Source organism: Melospiza melodia, chromosome 5, assembly GCF_035770615.1.
Source record: "Melospiza melodia melodia isolate bMelMel2 chromosome 5, bMelMel2.pri, whole genome shotgun sequence".
Classification (NCBI taxonomy): domain Eukaryota; kingdom Metazoa; phylum Chordata; class Aves; order Passeriformes; family Passerellidae; genus Melospiza; species Melospiza melodia.
The window spans coordinates 79567320-79588933 of NC_086198.1; the positions used below are offsets into that span (position 1 = coordinate 79567320).

General features: G+C 39.6%; 1 protein-coding gene and 1 long non-coding RNA gene across 9 annotated transcripts in view; one reads left to right on the plus strand and one right to left on the minus strand.

The window, feature by feature from the left end:
• The window catches only part of JAKMIP1 (janus kinase and microtubule interacting protein 1), a 230248-nt gene that overhangs the window by 117701 nt on the left and 90933 nt on the right, over positions 1-21614 (plus strand). For 6 of the 8 annotated variants that reach the window (XM_063157607.1, XM_063157610.1, XM_063157606.1 and 3 more), the window contains 3 exons: positions 1732-1800; positions 4962-5039; positions 6616-6819. In XM_063157607.1, the coding sequence (XP_063013677.1) occupies positions 1732-1800; positions 4962-5039; positions 6616-6819 (351 nt within the window). The remainder of the gene's footprint in view (positions 1-1731; positions 1801-4961; positions 5040-6615; positions 6820-21614) is intronic. The other 2 variants (XM_063157614.1, XM_063157612.1) reach the window with 1 other exon arrangement.
• Positions 375-4526, minus strand: LOC134418777 (uncharacterized). Its single transcript, XR_010027853.1, has 3 exons — positions 4399-4526; positions 2299-2455; positions 375-527 (listed from the first exon to the last, which is right to left on the minus strand). It is a non-coding gene; the product is annotated as an uncharacterized LOC134418777 (long non-coding RNA).

Consider the following 21614-nt stretch of genomic DNA (forward strand, 5'->3'; position numbering starts at 1 on the left):
GCAATTTTAATAATTGCCTTAATTGATATAATTTTGATAATCTACTTATCTAAATACCTTAAAGTAAATAATCTACATTAGGTAATTTAATAATCATTAATTTAAATGAGTAATTGCTATAAGCAAAATAAAAATGGGGAAAGGGCTAAAATCCCTATGTTTTTTCACTGTGCTGTGGCATTAAAAGAAAAGGAAATTTAGCACTTTATATCCAAAAAATGAAAGGAGAAGAACCCCACTATAAAAGGCTAAGACATAGACTCCCAAAAATACTGTTTGTGTCTCCTGTGCCCCATGGTTTATGAAAGGGTAACAGGCATAGAACGTTCAGAATCAACATTTCGTTTTGCATATCATTTGCATACCTTAAAAAAAATTAGACCTCTAATTTTTGCAAATAGCCCTTCACTTGATTGAGGGTAGCTGTGAGAGATGCTCAGGATTTCCTATTTCCATTGATTTCAAAGGTTCAGAATGCTTGAATATCCATGGTGAAGCTTTCCTTAGGAACATCTTCAGCTTGTCACCTTTGAAATGAAGAAAACAAATATGGTGAAAATAGAATCTCTGGGGAATATGGTGTTCCTGTTAATTTTTTTTTTTTCTGTAGAAAGCTAACTTGCTAAGCAGATAAAACAAATTTTCATTCTTCCATCAGTCTCTTAAATAGTGGAAAGTTCAAAAGGATGAAGTAATGAATTCACATTTCATAACTTGTAAACTTATGTTTGAAATTTTCTGTGCAAATCTTGGGGAAAAAAAGCTAGTATGTCATTAATTCCTTTGAGACTGAGGCCTAATGAATTCAGCAAAGCACTAAATTAAAAGAGTTGATGTGCAAAGGTTACCAAAAGACTTAAAGCAGATATGAGTAATCCAGTGTTAGTAAACAAGGCAGTTGAGGAAAGCAAGAATTATCAGTGGCAAATCTGCTCTCTGTAAGCTAATCATGGGTCCTTATTGAAGACCAGTAGGGGAATTAAATTAAATAATTCAGAACTGACCATTTCCATCCATTCCAATAAACTTAAATGGAAATATTAACATAATCCTGGTGACAGTTATTAATTAAGCAAGAACCTTGTATTCATGCATTTAGCTATTATGATGTGTAATTTTTACCTTTGGAATGCAATGGCTGTTTTTTGTTCTGATTGTTTTGAATGTTCCCATAATGGCAAGGGATTCATAGTAGCAATGACAAGAGTTTCCAAATGTCTGTCTGTTTTATTTTTCCCTCTACATTACCAATGTTTTGCAAGTCAGCCTTTTCCCACAAAGAGTGCAGCAAACTGTGCAGAATTAAGTGTTGAGTTTTCCACCTTGTCTTTTTTTAATTGCCGTCTGGAAAAATGAAGGACTGGAGGCCTGAAGTGAGATGATGGTTTCACAAATCAGGCCAACAAGCATTTGAGTAAGAAACAACCAGGTTGATTTTGCATTCTTGCCCCAAATCTATTTTGTTTCTTGAACTTTACAGGGGAAAACCCTATTTTATTTTCTGTAGGAAAGCAACCTCCACTTGTGAGTCTTTCGTGTGTCTCTGCAGTCCTCCATTCTGCCCGTGTTCCACAACCTGTTTATTCATGTGTGTCTCCAGAGTGATCAGATAGCATGGGAAGAGTATATGTCTGGAAGTGCTGGCAACAAACTTGAAAAATGTTTGGTAGAACCTTTTTCAAAATCTCTGTTAATTTGCTTTTTTTTTTTTTTCTCTTCACACTGCTGTAGTGGTTGAAACAGATAGAGGGGACAGAAGCTGCACTGACACAGAAGATGTTAGACCTGGAGAATGAGAAGGTAAGAAACAATAGCTAAAAATTCATTTAGCTAAAGTTCATGTAAGGTATTGTGCATATATTTCATCCCAGGCAGGTTTGCTGCCTTTCTCTGCTTGACAGAGATGGCTTCATGGTAAAATAGGCAAGTGGTTTCTAGAACAATCTATTCCTTGTATTCTTTGGGTTGAGAGAGAATTTTCAAATCTATATAGAACAAAAATAGCAAAAATATATATGAATTAGGGCACAAAGGCATAACTGGAGAGCACATTAACCAGTGTGAAATTGTCTCTGTGCTTTCTTTGTATATTAATTTGTCAGGCAGCAGTATCATGTTTTTAATGTTGGGGTCATGCTAGTAGAATTGGCAAGGGTATTTCTTTGCTCTCTTGTACTCAGCTTCTGGACAAGCTGTCAAGACCTCTTACTCCAGGTGACCTTTCTTGCCCCATGGCCTTCATGCCTAAAGACAGAATGTTTTCTCAAAAAGCAGTTCTGTCTTAAAGAACGAACTGACCTTATTTTTCCATATGTTGAACAGTTTTAGAAGGAGTGTTTGGTTTTATTGGTTTACCATGCATGCTGTGCTTCACGTCTTCAAATGGCAATCCAAACACTGATTAATCCTCACCACACCTTTTACAGGTAGATAAATAAGCAGCACTGCATTCATCCTAAAGAATGGGACAATGAGACAGGGAGGTTAAGTGATTTGCCCAGGACCACTGAAGAATTGTGTGCTTGAACCACAAACAAAAATAGAAGTGCTCAGACTGTGTTCTCTGTTGAGTTTAACCTGTCATACTGATTGTACTTTAACACAGATAAGAAACTTACCACATTTAGTATTTCTTTATTTTTAAGTCTTGTTATGGAAAAATACAAAGGCTCGGGGATGGGAAAGTGGCCACAAATACAAGATTCTTTTGTAAAGAAAAATGGAAAAAATAGGGAGTTTGTAACTTGATATATTACCTTCCCCCTTATTATCTGTGATGTTTTCAAGTCTTACCATGGATAGCCCTTGCATCTATTTATTTAGTACAGCAATCTGACAATGTGATTGACTCAATGAGTTGAAAAATTATATTCTAGCATGATACTTTTAGAAAGACTGAGCACTGGTGTAGTTGTCCTTGAAACCCATGTTAAGGGTTTGAGGTCCTATTCTTGTTTCCTTCCCTCTGGTTTTCTGTGGGCAGCCTTTGCTTTCCCTTTTGAGCAGTAACATGACCATGGCAGCTGCATTGCTATTCTGGGCTCTGGTGGTAGCTCTGACCCATTTTATAGTCTCAGACAAGTGAATCTACCTCTCTGGTGTCAGACACTTGTAAGAAAGTCAGGAGCAGGCCTGTCCTTTGCTGTGCACTCCCAGGACAGTGCTTGGTGGTGTTTCATCCTGTACAACAGCCTTGCAGTTGCTGTAATTCTTCCATGTCAAAAAAGGAGCCACCTGGGTAACCATGGTGGCATTCAGTTGCATAAATGTGGTGTCTAATACCATATCACATTCTCCAGAGTTCTGAACTCAGAGTTCTGGAGATGCCCAATAATGGCTGAAAAATATGTGCTACAGGACTTGTTGGAGGCCCTTTCCTCTCAGGACCAAGAGCATCTTTAGAATATGCTGGAGCAGAAAATTATAAAATGGCTATCATGGCAATAGATGCCCCTCTGTTCCCAATCAAATTCCAGCCCCAAGACCAAGCCCTGACTATTACTTTGGGTTTGCCTTGAATATTAATTAATAGTTAATAAAAAGAATTCCAAGTTTACAAAATAAATTAATAGTAAACATTATACTTTTTATACAGAGAACAAATGGCACCTTGTTCCTCTGAATCCTCTAATACTGGTCCTGTATGTTGCTACTGTTACCTCTGGAAACTGACAGAAAAGTTGTCAGAAGTCCACATTTATGTCTGATAGCAAAATTTGGCCAAGTAAGTGACTTTGAGGCAATCCCATATGCAATAAAACTAACCAGAGCAACAATATTTGAATTTTTTAATACTGTTAATAAAAGCTGCAATTAGTCATCTTAAGACCCCTATGTATTTAATTTGGCATTTATTCTATATGTGGAGGAAATGCAAATGTTTGTTGATTAGAAAAAAGAATGATAGAAAATATTAAATTCAGTCAAAGGGCTTTTCTGCTTTTTGTTCTATTACTAATTCTTTTGAGTGTGAAAACCTGCTTTGAAGGAAAAGCTAATAAAATTAAGTAACTCTTTGATATTTTACTTGCTATCATCAAACCTGGTCCAGGGGAAGGTGTCCCTGCCCATGGCAGGGGGTTGGATCAAGATGATCTTTGAGGTCCCTTCCAACCCAAACCATTCTATGATTCTATGAATCAAAACACTCTAAAGGCTTGTCTAATCAGGCAACCATTTCAATGTCCACAACTTGCTTGAAACATTTTTTGGATACTGAGTTCCCCTGAAACCCCAGTCTATGGGGTTTATATATAATATATATAAATATATAAGCTGTGAAAGTTGAGGAGTTTGATTTTTAAGAACAAAAGTAAACAATCCCTGTAAATCTTAGGTATCTTGAAAACTTCTTCAGCTCTTCAGCTACTCACTCAACCTCTCTGGGCATCACTTCACCTGTTTCAGTTTGGCCTCCTGCCTGTACAAGCTGAGGACTGAGTTGTTACTTCAGCTTCAGTAACACATCACAGGATGGTGCTGCAGAATCCACCTGTGGATAACCCTGCATGCTCGGGTTTCCTCCCTAGAAGAACACATCAGACAACAGCAATTAGGGCTTGCCCCATGATTTCCTTAAGGGTAATATTTCCATGGGATATTTTCATAAAGTGCCCTCTCCTGAGTTTCTCTTTTCCCTCCCTTGGCCCTGTGTAAGCTATTGGACCACATGCATGTACATCCCCACTCACCTTTTGCTGCATGTCTGTCAGGTCCAGACAGGTTTGTGCACTGGTGTAGAGGTCAATGCTTTCTAGGTACAGCTTGTTAATATGATACACAGATTTGAAGTGCTAATATCGTAAATTTGATATTCCAAATATCCTTAGGATGAACGTGGTTGTTTGCTATGGGTTTTCTTTTGCTTCCAAGTGGAAAGCTTGCATAAAAATGATGGCATTTATGATTCTTCATGAATTAGGATAAAGAACAAACACTCCCTTGTTTTTATTATTGCTCAGGACCTGTTCAGTAAACAGAAGGGTTATTTAGAGGAAGAACTCGACTACAGGAAGCAAGCTCTGGACCAGGCATACATGGTAGGAAAAGAACAGTCATTAAATTTTTTTGTTTGAACAGATATGATAAAATGCAGGGTTTGTTTTTGTTTTTTTTTTTTCTTTTAATTATAAATAGGACTGTTTTTTACTTTATTATCTATTTTTTCCTGCCAGACTAGAAATCAAGTATTTCTCAAACAAAAGTTTAGGAATGGATTATAGTACTTACAAGTGTAACATTTTTGCATTGCATTTTTTATTCTATGATATGGAAAAATCTTGTTGGTACATCTGGAAGCTGGTTTATGTATGAAAAAAAACCATGGCTGCTAAAATACACCAGAAATTACTTTAGAACTTTTCCATTATTTCTTTTCCTGAAGCATTTGTAAGTATTACTGCTGCTAACCTATCCTAAACCAGGAATGCCTGTTCTTCCTCTGCGATTCTTTCCTGTGCGATCCTATCCAACCTTACCCTTCCTCATTTTCAAAAGGGAAGCTACAACCTTGCCTTTTCTCAGGCTAAACAACAATCGGGAATTATCCAGGAATTGGTAAAACTACACGCACAACTTTGCAAATAGTGAGACTTTGGGAAATCAAAAAATCAAAAATATAATGGCCTGAAGCACTATTTATACATCGTAAATATTTCTTGAGTGGAAAATGTTTTCAGAGAAGAAGCAAGGTCTAGTGCTCAGAGCAGATAACAGAGATAAAGCAAGCAGGCACTATTTCTAGCACTGTGACCTTGGGCAAGCCATTTAACCTCTCTGTGCAGCTGTTTATGCATCACTAATATGGATGGAATTACCTACCTCACAAAGGTGTTCTGAGGGCCAAAGGGATGTGGTCAGATGCTCTTGATCCAAATATTGTTAGTCTGGATGCTGGTTTTTGATAGGATCATGCTAGCCCCAGCAATCGAGGAAACACTGCCATGATTCCTGCCTTTCCTCTTGGGAGTACAATTATCCACGTGAATCTGAAGTTCTCCTGTGTTGTGGGCTTTGCAAAGTACTGCAGTTTTGGTCGGTGCATGAGAATCATGTTAGTAATCTGGCAGACAGCAAGAGATGGATGAGGGATTAGTGTATACAAGTGTTCCTTCCTTCATTGCTTATGGCAGCTTGGAGCTAAGCCAGTGACACAGACTGTGAGCCGTGGCTATCAGGTCACTAGGGCCACAGAGAGGGAGAGCGAGATTTCTGTTCACAGTTTTTCCTGGGGTCTTTTTATTTTATAGGATGGCTTAACAATTCAGCTGCAGTTGAAGGAAATCTGTTAGTTTGAATTAAATTTGTAATGTTGAGCAGCAAGATTTGGAGTTTTATCACGTACTGAATGCAGACCTATCTTCTGAATCTTTCTTAAATGGAAGAATCAATGATTTGCTAGAGCAGGACCCATCTCCCGGGTGTCCATCCGTGCCAGGAGGCTGCGTGCACTCTGTGTGGAATGCTCCTCACCGCTCACGCTTGCTGCTTTCTGTCTGTCTGTCTGTGTCCATCCTGCCCTCCTGCCTTGCTAGCCTCCTCCTCTAGCTCTTGGTGGGTCGTTTGCCTGCTGGATTCAAACGCCAGCCTGTCTGTGTGTGCTTTGGGTTGCACTAGAAAATCCAGGAGCTGGAGGCCACGCTGTATAATGCCCTGCAGCAGGATCCCGGCCGGCGGGCCAGCGAGTCGCTGACGGAGGCGCAGCGGGAGGATCTGCGCGCGGCGGTGGAGAAGGTGCGGCGGCAGATCCTGAGGCAGAGCCGGGAGTTTGACAGCCAGATCCTGCACGAGAGGATGGAGCTGCTGCAGCAGGCCCAGCAGGTAATCCCGGTGGTTCTCTCTCCTCCCCCTTGGTGTTGGTGTTACCTCTGTGGTTGCCGCCACTGCCCGTACGACAGCATTGCTTCACCCTCACCTTGTGGACTTGTGTTCAGTCTGGTCTCTGTACAGCTCCCGTGCCAAGGAGCGTGTGGTGTCAGCACCTGGGTGTGCTGGGCATGGTGCACACTCAGAACAAGGCACTGTCTCACCACAAGGTGCTGTTGCACAACCTTTCGTGTGTGAGCAACCACACAGTCTTCCACAGGACTCCAATGGGAGCTTGTTGCAGGTTTGAGGCCTAAAGTAGAAAAAGTCAGAATGGAAGGTTGTTAGTCTAACACTATGAAAGGAGTAAAGGCAGAAACAGTTACAGGAATCCAAGTTTTTTATTTTTTTCCCTGTGGGAACCCAGAACATCCCTCTGGCTGTCCAGGACGGCCAAGATCCCTGCCAGGGGGCTCAGAAGCCCTGGCACAGAGCCCAAAACACCTGTGGTTTTGAATATGACCTGTGGAGCAAATTACCAACCTTATATGAAGATCAGCAAGCCACAGCAGTTTAGGTAGAATATTAGTGAAGTTATCACGGGGTGGAAAAGTAGATTTTAGGGTTTTTGGTATGGAGGTTCAGGGAGCAAGATGGAGGAAACTGAGTGTGTGCAGCCTTTCTCCTTCTTCTTCTTGGCCTCCATCTTTTGCTGAGATGGTGGCACGTACAGATTGGTTTAGACTAGAAGCTCACTGTCTAACATAGGTGATAGGTATTGGAAAGTAGTTGTAAACATTGTATACGTAGTTTTTAGTATAAAGGGGGGGCAGGCAGAGTGCCTGGAACTGTCCTGCTGGATGGACCTCGGCAGGGCAGGAGAAAATTTTTATAGATAAGACACAATAAACAACCTTGAGACCAAGAACTGAAGAACTCCAACTCATTCTTCAAGCACCGGGCTGGGAAAAGAGACTTTTAACAATCTCAGGGTTGCAGCGACACAGAAAGGTCCTGAGATTCCCCTTTTTATTTATTTTAGATATTTATGAACTCTTTTAAATAAAATAAAAAAGGAAGTCTCAGGAAGTCTTTTAAGAGGCTACTTATAAGCTTTCACTCCTTTAAATTCATTCAGGAAGCCTTTTCTGTCCAAACTTCTTCCTGAAGCACAACTATTGACAACTTGAATTTGGCAAGGTCCTGGCCTTGAAGTGCGGTAATTATTTAGTGTTGGTAGCATTGCTAGTGTTTTTGTGCAAATATTCAGTGAAAGAAGAGAGCTGCATGTCTTGGGGTGTTAATTAATTACTACAGCAGAAATAATTGTTTACAAGGATTTTGGCTCTCCTTTATAGTAGACTGTGGAAGTTGTAGGCAGATGTCCTAGATCTTGTGGACTGCTTGGCTACTTTCTGTGCAAGTCTGAAATCACATATTGCAAATGCCAAAATGTGCTGTGCAGATGTGTCCAGAACAATGTTGCTATTTCAGGTGCTGATTCAGGAGCAAGAACTGCTTTCAGTTTAGTCCAAGCCTCTCTCTGTTCCAGTTGGCTTATAGATGAGTATAGATGAAACTGGTGTAATGTGACCCAGCACTGTTGTGATCATCTGCTGTCATCCTATAGTGGTAGGAAGTGCTTATGGCGGCAGTGCTAGACCTGACCTCTGAGTTCCAAAAAGTTTCCTTTATCTGCTCCTTGACTCTGTTGTGTTGGTTTGGAATGTGTAACATTGAGAGCAGGAGATGAACTTGTTTAATGGGTTGTCACCTAGTTTTAGTCATCAGAAATGGTACACAGAAAGCTGGAGAGGGTAGGCACCAGCTGCCACTAAAAGCATCAGAAAGAGAGAGTAAATATATTAAATTGGGTAAATTAAGTTGGAGCCAGAAGATATTAGTTTAATGTTATTAGTGTAGCTGAAAATTAGTGAGAATGGTTAGTCTCTTAGGCAGTCCAATTTCCTAGCCAGACTGTTGATGTTTTATTCAAAACAATAACATACCCTACTTCTTTTCAGTAGGGTAAATATTGTTGTTGGTGATATTTAATGGGTACGAATGATATTGTCTGTTGAGTAATGCCTCTACACCTAAATAATCGACAATTTCAGATTTTAATATCGGACTAGATATAGTTTGGTCTTTTGTTTTCACCATGAATGTGGTTTGACACATTTTGTGTCCCTTGTTAGAGTGTAGTTTTTGGGGACCTGGGCAGAGCCTTTAAGTTGAGCTCATGTAATAGTGGCAAATAGAAAGGAAAAAATAAGAGTAGATTTGTAAAGTGAAACAGTTGTCCCAGAGGACTCAAAATACATATTTTATGTATATCTGGGGTTTAATTTAGATTTTTTTCCAATTTGTTCCATGCCCTGCTTACTGTCAATTAGAGCACTTTATATGCACATCTGGAGCATATCTTCTGTTAGTCCAGCTCATGCATTCACAGATTGCTTCACAACATAAGGTTAAATATGGTGAGTGCATAAGAAAACAAAAATGCCATCATAAACATAGCTTCATTAGCCATGGATGTTTATGTACCTGTCTCCAGACCCATTTTATAGGATGTCATTAGAGTTTCATGTTGTGCCCATCTCATTAGACATGCTAATGTTACAGCCCTGCAGGACATGTTAAACTGAATTCCACTGCTTAATAAGCATCTAAGCATTTTAGTAATCTATTTTTAACCCACACACACATGCCCTCCCCCCTACACATTCCCTATTAAACAGGAAAAACAAAGGCAAAGATGCTAGTTAATTTGCCTGGGATATTGGAGGGCTAATTCTCACGGGATTACTTTCATCTCACAAGCAAGTGCCAGAAGCTGAGTGTTACACAAATGAAACCCCACTTGTGCTGAGAGAATCCGAATGAATGGATGAAACTGCACTAAGTGAAATACATCTCCGATAAGTACCCTCCTTTCCTCATGTATTTACATCCAGGGGGAGTTTTGCTGATGCTGTAACATCAGGAAGCACCCACTGCACTTTGTTCTGGCAAAACAGTTGTCTAGACCTGGCCACATTTTACAGTCTGCAGTGCCTCCACAGTACGTGCAACACTTTTTCCTCTGCTGGAGTGGAGGTTACAGAGAATGATAGGACAACATGATGGACCTGCAAGGCTTAATACAGAGTCTCTTTGTTGCAAACACCCTCAAACTTTCCCTGAAACAGAAATAATGTATTAAAGACTCCAAATTCTATGAAATTTTTGAACTACAATCACTTCAGAAGGCCTGTTACTTTGCCTTCATTACCTTCTGGTGTGCCGGATACAAGGGCTTCAAAAGAACAACTCTGCTTCTCTGGCAGCCTGGTAACAGTTTTCTCTGAGTCAGAGTTTCTGTGTCATAGAGCAGGGGTTCAAGGCAGTCTGGTGATGAAGAAAGAGTTCCCTCCTTCTGCCTATAAATGCTCCTTGACCAGACATGCATGGTGCAGAAATGGGAGAGCACGTGGTGAAAGCTATAGGTTGGAATGCAAGGTTTCCTTAGAGGTTAATTGCTTCATGTGGGAACTCTGAGGATTCAGTGTGTGAGGTGCTGGTGTTACAGAGCTGGTAAATGTCCTTCCTGGGGAATGACTGTCTGAGAGGGACAGGGATGGGCATAAGGAAATGGGTAAATGGCTGCCCAGGTGTGAGTTGCTTTATTTGTTTTTCTTTGTCCAGATGTACAGCTTGAGTTATTGGCCTCTAGGTATTGACTTTGTTACAGTGAAATAAATATATCTTAGAAAGTTGGGCTCTGTATTACATTGGTAGGTCTGTTCTTCTTGGGTGTGTACAGCCCCACATGATTACTGTTCATTAGTGGATAAATGGAACCATTCATGTATACCCATTGTGCATTAAGGAAAGCAGGCCTCTGTGGAGCCAAATTAGACATGCTGTGTGATTAGATCTGCTTGCTAAGGCACACAACACTTTTATTAAACCCAGAGTGCAACATGCAGGTCTGGGGGATGGATCCTCAGCTGAAATATGTTGGCAGTACTCCCTCTAAGTCAGAGAGGGTGCTCTGATTTACACCATCCTCTCTATTTGGAGGAGGTAAAACTTGTTAATTAAAAATCTGTCATGAGCAGCTTGTGCTATTTGCTTCCAGCAATAGGGCATGTGCTGATGTTACCATCAGAAAAGTCTCATTGTGCTACACTGCTCTTACAACCTTTTGGAAATCAATGTCTGGTTTATTTTTAGCAGGACTTCATTTAAAAGCAACATTTGTGTTATAGTCAGTGCAGTGGAATGACTTTACTGCTTTTTTTGAAAATCTGAAGGTCATTACTAGCGAGTTCTGTTAAGAAGAGTAATTTTTTATGCATATACTTTGAATCATTTCTAGAGGGAGAGAAAAATGTGTTGTGTAGCTCTAAAATCCATCTCAGAGAAAGATATTTTAAACAGAGCAACATGTTTCTGAAGAAGTGATATCAACTTCCCAGTTAAGCAAAGTAAAAAAAACCATAAAACAGAACCCCCCCAAAAAAAAAAGCAGTAGCCCAAAAAGTCCCAGTACAGAAAATCCACACAACATTATGCTTAGTTCACCTTCAAAATATATTGTAATCGTCTTGTCTTCTAAAACTAGTAACTATTTAAATGTCAAATTATGCTTTATATAAATCAAACAAATTAAAAACCAAAATATATTCTTGTTGGTTTTACTGTAGCTGCTTCTGGAGTATGAAACAGGGGAAAGTCAGCAGAAGCAGGTTTAAAATTAGGATAGATTTATTCAAATTGCCCTGTTGGCAGTATCCAAACATGAAGAAAATTTATAATAGAAAAGTAATTTATTCTGATTTCATCTGAAGTTATTTTAAATCCAAAGAGAAGACAGAAAATCCTTGAAGGACAGCAGATTGACACACAATTCCAAAAATGGCTGCTACCAGTCAGAAGGTATATGAAAGACAGATTTTACTAATCTAGTCCAATAATTTCCTAGAGCAGTCTTATCTTTGTATAAAATTGTTAGGGAAAAAAAGAAAGATAAAAGATAGTTTAGTTTATTGTGTCATCAAAAAGTGTGATTTTTTTCCCCCTAAATTGTTCTGTAGTACTGTACTAAGCTGAGTGTGTTGTCTTTTAACTTGAGTTAGAATATTCTTGGGTGAAGCTCAGTTTTACAGAGTAAAAGAAATCATTACATTACTTCTAGACCTGAATATAAAATATCTATGAACTGCTGAACTCATCCAATTCCAGCTTTAAATAGTTAGAACATAGCTGTAAAAATTTTAACTATGTTTTCATTAAACTAGGGCATTTACTCTCATGACCAGACTGGATTATTCAAAAGTAAGAGGAGCAGAAATGAGCACTTTATTTGCATGTTTTACTGGAAGGAGGCAAGGCTTTAGGACAGAGCAGGTACTGACCTCCAAGTGCCACTCTGCAGAGAAGGATTCACTGCTGGTGTGGTGCCTGCTTCTTAGGGACACCAAGGAAAAGTCAGAGGCACCAATGTCCTTTTTCATCCTAAAATGTCAAAATACCACTTGAAATTGAGATACAACAACTAATTTTCTTCACTAAGTTCCTTACTTCTTCTTCTGACCAGCAGTTTTTTCTGAGGGCACAGCTCTTCTGGCTTAAAGGCCAAACAAAGCTATGGCAAATGCCATTGCTCCGTGAGTTCTTCCTGCTCTCTTCTATATGGACTTTTCCATACTGGGAGAGCAATTTGTTTACAAATCCATAGGGTTGGATGTCACCATATCTATCTGAACACATAGGCTCGGCCATTTATAATAGATATTTGCGTGGGAAGGGATGTGGTTGGTGTTTATTTCTCACCCAAGGAATATTATTAAGGTTTAATGTTTGATGGGAAAACTTTTGGGGAGGGAGAGAGGATGCTGTGCTCAGTGTACCTCATTGATATATAAAAATATAGGCATTGATAGGCATGAGGAGGTGTTGTATTAAATCTGTCCTCTCTGGCACAATGCTTTGTGAAAGAGAGGACGAGTTAAAGACAACCCCTCCTCTGCCATGTTGCCTTGTCCCAGAGAGTCTGGCTTGGTCAAAAACTCACAGCTGTGTCACACAATTTAGAAATTAGGTGAATTATTACTATGAACCTTGCTATAATAATAAAGGGGGAGGCTCAGATTATTTTTCTTCCAAATCCACCGAGATTTATTGGTTTAATGATTTTATTTTGAATCTTAAATGTTAAGGTGCTAGCTGTTTGCATACAATATGAAGAGGTACACCTAGGGTAACCACTGATTTTTCTTTTTTTTTTTCAATAGTATTAATGGTCTGCAGTTTGTTGTTAAAAATGTAATAGATTACTGTTGATAATGCAATTTTTATCTTCATGAATCGCTGTTAAAAGCATCTGATATACCACAGCTGTATAACTGTCATCAATATTCATCAAGCACATCATGACTAGGCTAATCATGGTTGACCTGTGGTATTGGTTTGTCATGCAGGAGTGAGCATGGAGTCTCTCAGCACATTATTGCTGCTATAATGACAATATCACAATAAACTTATGTAATTTCCCACAGCAGACATGCATGGCAGATGAGGGTTAATTTTAGTAATTTCTACATGTTCATCTTACAGTGTTTCCCTGTGTATGTTTTCTTTATATAGTCTTCAACTGTGTCTGCTTTGCTTATTGCTTTAGTGATGCTACTTGTATGAATAAGTGGTGATAGCAGGACTGCTGTAATACCTAAAAAAATACATCTGAAAGGTCTGCTCTATTTGTCCTAAACAATGTTTGACTGAGGTTCTACTCCAAGTAAGAACAACTGTATGCCTTGCAATAATATTAGTATCAAGAAAACTCTTATCTGAAATTTGAATGCTGAAATCCTCTCATCTGATATCCTGAATACCCTGATTCTTAGGAAAAGCCAGTGGGTGCTGAGGAAAGGCAAGGCTAAAAGGGAAAGTATGTGAAGTTTGTTACAGAAGCTAAGGATAAGTGTATTTTCATATGCCCAATGCATACAAACACCATTATAATTACCTACATAGGAATTTGTTATTTAAATATCTGAATGTAAAAGAATCTAAAAGTAATGATAAATATTACATTATGCTTCTGTTTGTTTTTTTTTTTTCCTGCCTCGTAATGTGTCTGGGCTGTCACAGAGTCAGTTTTAACATGTAGAATGGGTTTTGTCTTCTGAGCTCACATAGACTTAGCATAGCCATTCTGTGTAAATATAAATCTAATACTTAAATTAGTGTTTTTCCCTAAGGAAAAAGCAATAGGACTGTTGATATTCTTCTGTTAGATACCAAAATATGCTGTTGCATAAATTCAAAGATTCTCAGTGTTAAAAAAGATGAATCAGGTTTTCTAATAAATACTACATACATATAGTAATTTGTATCAGATTATAACAGATAGTTATTTCGGACTGAATGCATTTATAAAATTCACTGCCTTACATCTACAAATGTGACTGAATACATATGCTGAGAAATGCATCAGTGCAGCTGCTAAAAGGTTCATTCTCCAAAGAAAGGCAAATAAAGAAACTACAGATGCATAATAAAGATTGAAAAGAACAATTTTCCTACATCAGTAACTATTAATTGGATTATAATTAGACTGCAGAACAGAGAAAAGAATGAAATTTTTACCTGCTATGCAAGCAACAAAATAATGATTGAGAATCAGAGAGGTACAGTCCATCCAAAATGATCTATTATTATCATATGCAACTGGCTGAAATTTACACTAAGTTTTCATTCATGAAGTAAAATAAGATGTCAACAAAACCAATAATGCTTAAGCTAATGCTGTTGCAGTGGCATTTCTGTTTCCTTATGACCATTATGCAAAATCACATTCTAGGAACATGGGATTAAAGGGAACATTTGGATCTCTGAATACACACCCCTTCCAGCAGCAGATCCAACAGCTTGAGTAATGCATGTGACAATTGCCTATGCAAATTGTATTGTTAAAACACTACATGCTTTTAAACAGCTGTTAAAATGCATTGGATTTCAAAAAAGCCCAAAGAAAAGAAAGTGTTTATCCATCACTTTAGTGATTTGAATAATAGCTAAAGGCAAGTCAGTTTATATTCATCTTTGTTTAAATTTGTACATGTAACATAGTTATGCCATTCACACTGCTGAAGATCTTACATACCTGTGTCTTAACAGTGAGCAGATTCTTCTTAAAATAAAGATGTAATGAAACAATATTGATTCTTCCCTCTGTCAGACTGATAAAATATTTCCCATGCTAAATTTTGCTGTAGAATGAGATACCTTCTTGATCATAAGATGGCTTCAGAGTTTCAAAACATGTTTCATGTCAGATGTAGCCTGTCCTGTGAAAGGGCATTAACCTGAACCTTTCCAACATTTCAGGGCCAGGCTCTAAGCAGCTTAGCAAATCCTTCTTTGCCTGCTTTGTGCTAAAATTATCAAATTGTTTTCTTGGATTTGCTGGTGAATGTAAATCCAATAAGAGTGTGTCACAGGAACTGTTAAGGTGATTTCTAACCCCCCTGATTAGTACATTCTGTATTTTCACAAGTGCAGTAGCATGGCAAGGAGCATATTTTGAGTCTAGATTAATTGATCTTCTTGGTGTTGCTGTCTGTAAAAACAGTACATTCATATGGGTGGGCTCTTTACTTACCTGTTTAGGGAACAAGAACATCACTTCTACAGTTTGACACCTAAATGAAGGATGATGTGGTGATCATTGTCTGAAAGACAAAATTTGTCACAAAAGTTTTTTTTTCAGATAGATTTTTCCCCATTTCCCAAAGCTTCTTGAGGATTTGAAGCCACCCAAGGTGTGGTTCAGGACTGTGAATGTCTGACTAGCCCTGTGGGTAAACTGGCTCGGATGAAGAAGTCCACTTCATGTAGCCTGCAACACTGCCCAATGTAGAGAAAATGCAATAATTCTGTCCATCTGTGTAACTAAAAAGGCAGCTGGCACATCAAATAAAAAAAAAAAAAGGAATCTGTGAAAGGCACCATGTAATTGTGGAGTGACACAGTCCATTTCTCATCAGAACTTGAGGTAGCTTGAAAGACAAGTTTAATCACATGAGGAAGTGCACACATTTTGGCTGCTTAGGGGAGGAAATCTGGACCTGGCATTTAAGTGCAGTGGGGCACTTGTGACCATCTCAGATCAATTTTCTTTCTTTGTATTGCTGGAGTTCCTCCCATGTCTAAATTTATGAGGAATCATTACTGGGCTGAAATGTTGCCTCCAGTATAAGAATGATAGCTCTGAGGCTGCAATCTAGGGCTCACTGAACTCAGACTAAGGATTTCCATTCATTTCAGTGCTCCTTTACAAGGGGAGCAGTATTAATGGGAGTGGTACTTAATGTAGATGGATTGCTATTAAAACACATGCTGAGCACTCATACTTCATTTGTTCTGTGTGGGAATGCCATTAACCTTCTTCTTTTTAAATGGAGCAATACTGTCGTTTTGGCTAAAGCACAAGCTGAGTCTTCTAAGCCTGTGTTACTGAAATGTCTCTATTAGTGAAAGTAGAGTAATATTTCCAGGCACACATCCACCATCATGCTGCTTGCATTTTGCCTAAACTTTGATTCCTCAGACTTCCCAGAGGTGTGGCTTGCAATCTTGGGGTTGCAGTGTAGCTGCAGGAACCAAAGCATGCTACAAATGACAGAAATTTGCCTTTAGAAATCAGTAGCTGGCTGGCTCTTTACTGGAAGTGTACTAATATGATTTCATTGGACTCTTTGTCTTCAATTCAGTTCTAAATACTGTTTTATCCTTTTTGTTGCATCCTTGTACAAGGGAGCCATGACAAGAATCAATCTGCATCCAGGGTTATCTAGCCTCGTGCTCAGTTTGGATGCAGATTGATTATTGTCATGACTCCCTTGTACAAGAGTGCAGCAAGGATGCTGGAAATTTTCCAGCTATCAGGAAAATTGAGCTGTAGGTGCAGGGACACCTGAATTGGTCCACCAAGGCCAGATCAGGTACATACTGCCTATAAAGCAATGCTTCTGTCAGACTTAGACACTCCCACTCTATAGGAAGGTCAGACCTGCTGGGAGATCCCATCTTGGTGGTTCAGTTCTCTGCTACTCAAGAGCTGACTTATCTTAATTTCCCTGACAGTACTGGAAGGTACTTGTCATCCAAGTTTACCAAAAAGAATTGCTTAAGTGAGTCATTGGATTTCAAGAAGTGGATCCTGTTTCCCAGAAAAATGAAGTTTCCATCATGAGGTGAAAGGAAATGGAGGGTTAATGAGCATTTATGACTATAATCTTCTGCACATTAATTCTACTGCTGAAAAAATTGTCAAATTTCTTGCTTTTGGGGCAGTTGGACAGCCCTTTGTGTTTGGGATCTCTCCAGGAACTAAACTGGAGTAGCCTGCAGTCTGTGAACATATAATTTACATACTGTGGTTGACTGATGGTAAATGTCCCTTTTGTGACTGTTAGTAACATTGTCATATGTAGTGCCTCCATTAGGAGCAGTCTTTGCCTGTCTTGGCATTGCAGACTTCCAAAGGAAATGTGTTCTTCAGCTGCCTGACCCTTCTGGGTGTGCTCTCCTTTACCTAATTGTTAGCATTTTTAGGCTGTTACATCTGTGCCTCCCACTTGGGTACATGTGCTGCATGTGTAATGACTATGAAGAAAAGTTTTATAATGCAACTTAAAAGTCTGTTCAAATTGCAACTAAATAATAAGTAAGGCATCTTGAGCATAGTTTTTTCTGTGTCTGTCTGGCAGTGGGGTGGATCTGTGAGCTGAGCCCCCCTCCTGGCAGAGCTGCAGCTCTGCTGAGCATAGCCTGGCCAGCAGAGCCATCTGCTGATAGCTCTGCACAGGGAGTGCTCAGCCCTGGCTGTGCCGTGCCTGCCTGGGAGCACTCACTCAGGAGAGGCAGCAAACTCGCTGCTAGTGCAGGAATGATTTATTTATCGAGCAGGTGCCTGCCATGCTGAAACAGGGGCTGGTCCAGCCCTCTTTCAAAACTCAGGGAAGCTGCATGCAGGGAATATTTGCAAAGGCACCATCTATATTATTTTGTGATGAGATTTTATTTACTATTGTAATAAAATCAATGAGAAACATGTATTCATTATTTTGTCATTTTGGTTTTGAATGTGGGCAAGGTGGACAGCGTTAGGAGTCCATCCCTTATGTTTACTCTCCTCTCTGGCATGGTTGCACTCCCATTGCTCTGTTTTTGCCTGACTTTGGCTCTTTGTTTGCCTACAGTAACTCCATTGTATGATTTGACTACACAGGGTTGTTCTCATGAATCCTGTTAGTCCCAAAAAAGGTGCACTCCTGTGACTGAGGGGCAGCTATTAGCTGCAGGAAGACAGGAATTGCTGGAACCCAGCAGAGCACTGCCCTGCATTGTCCCTAATCCTCTCTCTGACTGTGACCAAGCTAGGGGCTCCAAAGGAAACACAAACACTCTGCTGGACTCAGGCTGCCTATCAATAATTCCTACCCTCTCTTTTTAAAAAATGAAATGAAGAACAGCCTGTGCCTTTCTTTTTAGCTGAGACTTATCAAGGTTCTGAGAGCAAAATAGAGTCAATTTTGTTGCTTCCTCACACTTTTTTTGTACTGTTGAAAATATATTGGATTTGCAAGGTTCCTGCAAGCCATGTCACGGGTAGAACTGAATTAATCTTTTATAGCACAATTGTTACCACTCTATACCACATGGCAGGAAAAGCTCAACTTAATGCTCGTCAATTTATACACTGAAGCATAAAAATATGTAGAATTTCGTGATAACAATGAAATAGTTCTGCATGATTTGTTGTCCTAGTCACACTTCTGCAAACATAAATCAGAATATACTAAAAGCATTTAATCAGGTGTTGGAATCTGAGAGTCCACAGCTTGTTGACTGGTAATTCTTGCAAATTAAAGGAACAGTAGGTAAAATGTAAAGGCTTATACTGAATCTCCAACAGTCCTGCCTTGGTCTTAATTGGTAGCTCTAACTTTTGTGTAATTTCCTTCTCAGTAATTAAATATAGCATTTGACTGATGAACATATCTTGCTACTTCTAGGAGATACCTTTTTGTTACAGCTATGGTCATTTCTCATACATGTATTTTTTTAAGTTGTTTTTGGAAATTGCCATCTTTGTGATCAATATAATGCAGTAAATGCAGATAGGTACAACAAGAGAAAAATATTCTTTTTATGTGTTAAATACTAAGGCTTTCTCTACAGTTAAATAGAAATAAATGATTAAATCATATTTTTCAGGATATATTAATAGCCGAACTATGCTGGTTATCTGCCAGGTCTGTCCCTGAGCAATCAGAGGATATTCATGGGAATAGCTACACCCACTTCATCCTCCTGGATAATACTCCAGGGGGAAGCAAGGAAACAGCTAGGAGCAAACAACTCCAAGCTTTGGTACCTGATGAACAATTCCAGCCCAAGGTTGTGTTTTAAAACAAATTTTGACCTGTCTAGATTTGGACTCTTTCATTTCTGCAGCAAAGAACTTAGTTACAAAATTTTACTCATTGGCAGCAAAAGTAATCTGTCACTATGATTTGCACTCATATGAGAGGAATACAAGCTGTTTAAACATTCAGCTGCCTTCAGCACCAAGTGTGGTGCAGCTCTGAGCACACATTTATACCCATCAGTGCCTGCCCTGCAGCTGTGCCCACCCTGTGCAGGGCAGCAGCAGTGCCCTGGGCACCTGCCAGCCCAGGCCCTGCGCCATGGCTGTTATCAGAACCTTCCCAGGCACAATTCAGTGAGGTGATAAGCAGTACAGCACTGCAGCAGGCAGGAAAAGCACAAAGTGGCCACTATTGAGCAGTAGATTCTAACACACAATCAGGTAATCAAGCCCCAGGGCAGGAACAGGAGCCTGCTGATCCTAGGTTGAACAGCACTGAGAGCTGCAAATTCAATCTGGTGCATCCCAATTAAACCTGCTGTTATCTCAAACCATTCAGCCCCACACTGGCCACCAAACAGAGCACTGGGCACCAAAGTGAGCTCCTGTGCTTTCACCCCCTCTGGCAGCCAAGCCCCACACAGCCACTCCCTCCCTCCCTCCCCAGCAGGATCAGGAAGGAATTGGAGGTGTAAACTAGAAAACTCATGGGTTGAGCTAAAGACAGTTTGATAGGGAAAGCAAAAGCTGCATAGAGAAGCCAAACAAAATAAGACATCAATTCACCACTTCCCATGGGCAGGCAGGTGTTCAGCCATCTCCAGAGAAGCAAGGACCAGCACATGTAACAGGGACTGGAGCCAACAAACACCATCATTCCAAATATTCCCCTTTCCGCCTCCTTCCTCCCACTTTATATACTGAGCATGATGTCACATCATTTGGAATATCCCATTTGTCACTTTGGGTCACCTGTCCTGGCTGTGTCTCCTCCCAGCCTCCCACTGACCTCCAACTTCCCTGCCAGAGTTGAGGGTGGAAAGCAGAAAAGACCTTGGCTCTGTGTAAGCTCAGCTCAGCAACAGCAAAAACATATCTGTGTTATCAACCTTGTGTTCAGCACAAATCCAAAACACAGCAACATACCAGCCACTGTGAAGAAAGTTAAATCTACCCCAGCCAAAACCAGCACAATCTGCCTTACTGTTACCAATTTAGTTGTTTTGAGGGGTTTTTGTAGAGTTTTCAGTTCTCAGAGATTCAGTCCTTTGTGTATTCCCTTTCAGCTGGTAGGTTGTCTTTGTATTTTAAGTGATTTTTAAGAAAGTATATGTTTTTTCACCTTAAAACTATTATCTATCTTCCATCTCCCAAAATTTAACAGTTATTATGGGAAGGAATTGGAAAATGGAAGCCTCAGCCCTTTTTTTAGAACCGCTCTGAATAGTTGGAGAAAAAAGCTGGATAGCTATAATCTTGAAAAGATGAAAAATTCATGAGGGAGTAATAACATCTCGATTTTAACTTGATTAACAGAATTCCCAAATCCTAAAAATGCCATCTTATCCTAATTAACTTGTTCTTTTAGAGAGGAACACTTGCTCTAAACCCTGAGGTGAGAAAGCCACCAGATGTTGGGTGGCTTTAAATTATTTTTTTTTTTTTCCTTATATTCTTTTTTTTTCTAAAGGCAGAGTCTCAGGAGTTATTGAAAAATATCTTCACATGATAAATCTTGAAGAGGGAAATGATATTTTAAAAAATTGCTTCTCTCCACTTATCTCACTGTGGTCAAATTGTATCTGAGAGCATCAGAGCACAACCCCCAGAGAACTGAATTCTGTCAGTCAGGTCTGGGATGTGGTTAGAAGCAGGAATCAGCATAACTGTAATGAGTTGGAGAGAAACAGGAGTCTAACCTGATGGATTAGAGATGTTGGGGCTGATTCCAACTGCCTGTTCTCATCCCATGGTTTTTCACAGTATTGTAACATTCCTGCTTCACGCAGTACATGAAGATGATCACTTGGGAGATAGGCTTGCCTTGAACAGGGTGTAGATGAGCTGTAAATCAATTTAAATGGAATAGAGGAAAAGTGGAATTAATACAGCTGTGCTTGGGGCATTTGTGATTGTCAGGAAAGGTGCATTCACTTATATCACCTGAGGGTAATCTGGCTCATGCTGGTTTGAGCATTATCTGGGGAAATCTTTGAGCACTGCAGTATGATATAGTGTAGGTTTTGATTGACTTACACTACATGTATAATATTCAAAACAGGCTTTAAGTTAAATCTTCAATTTTGAAACAGGAGCAATGATAACAAAGCTTTTTTTCTCATGGCTTGTCTTCAACATTTGTGTGGAGGAGCATGCCCGA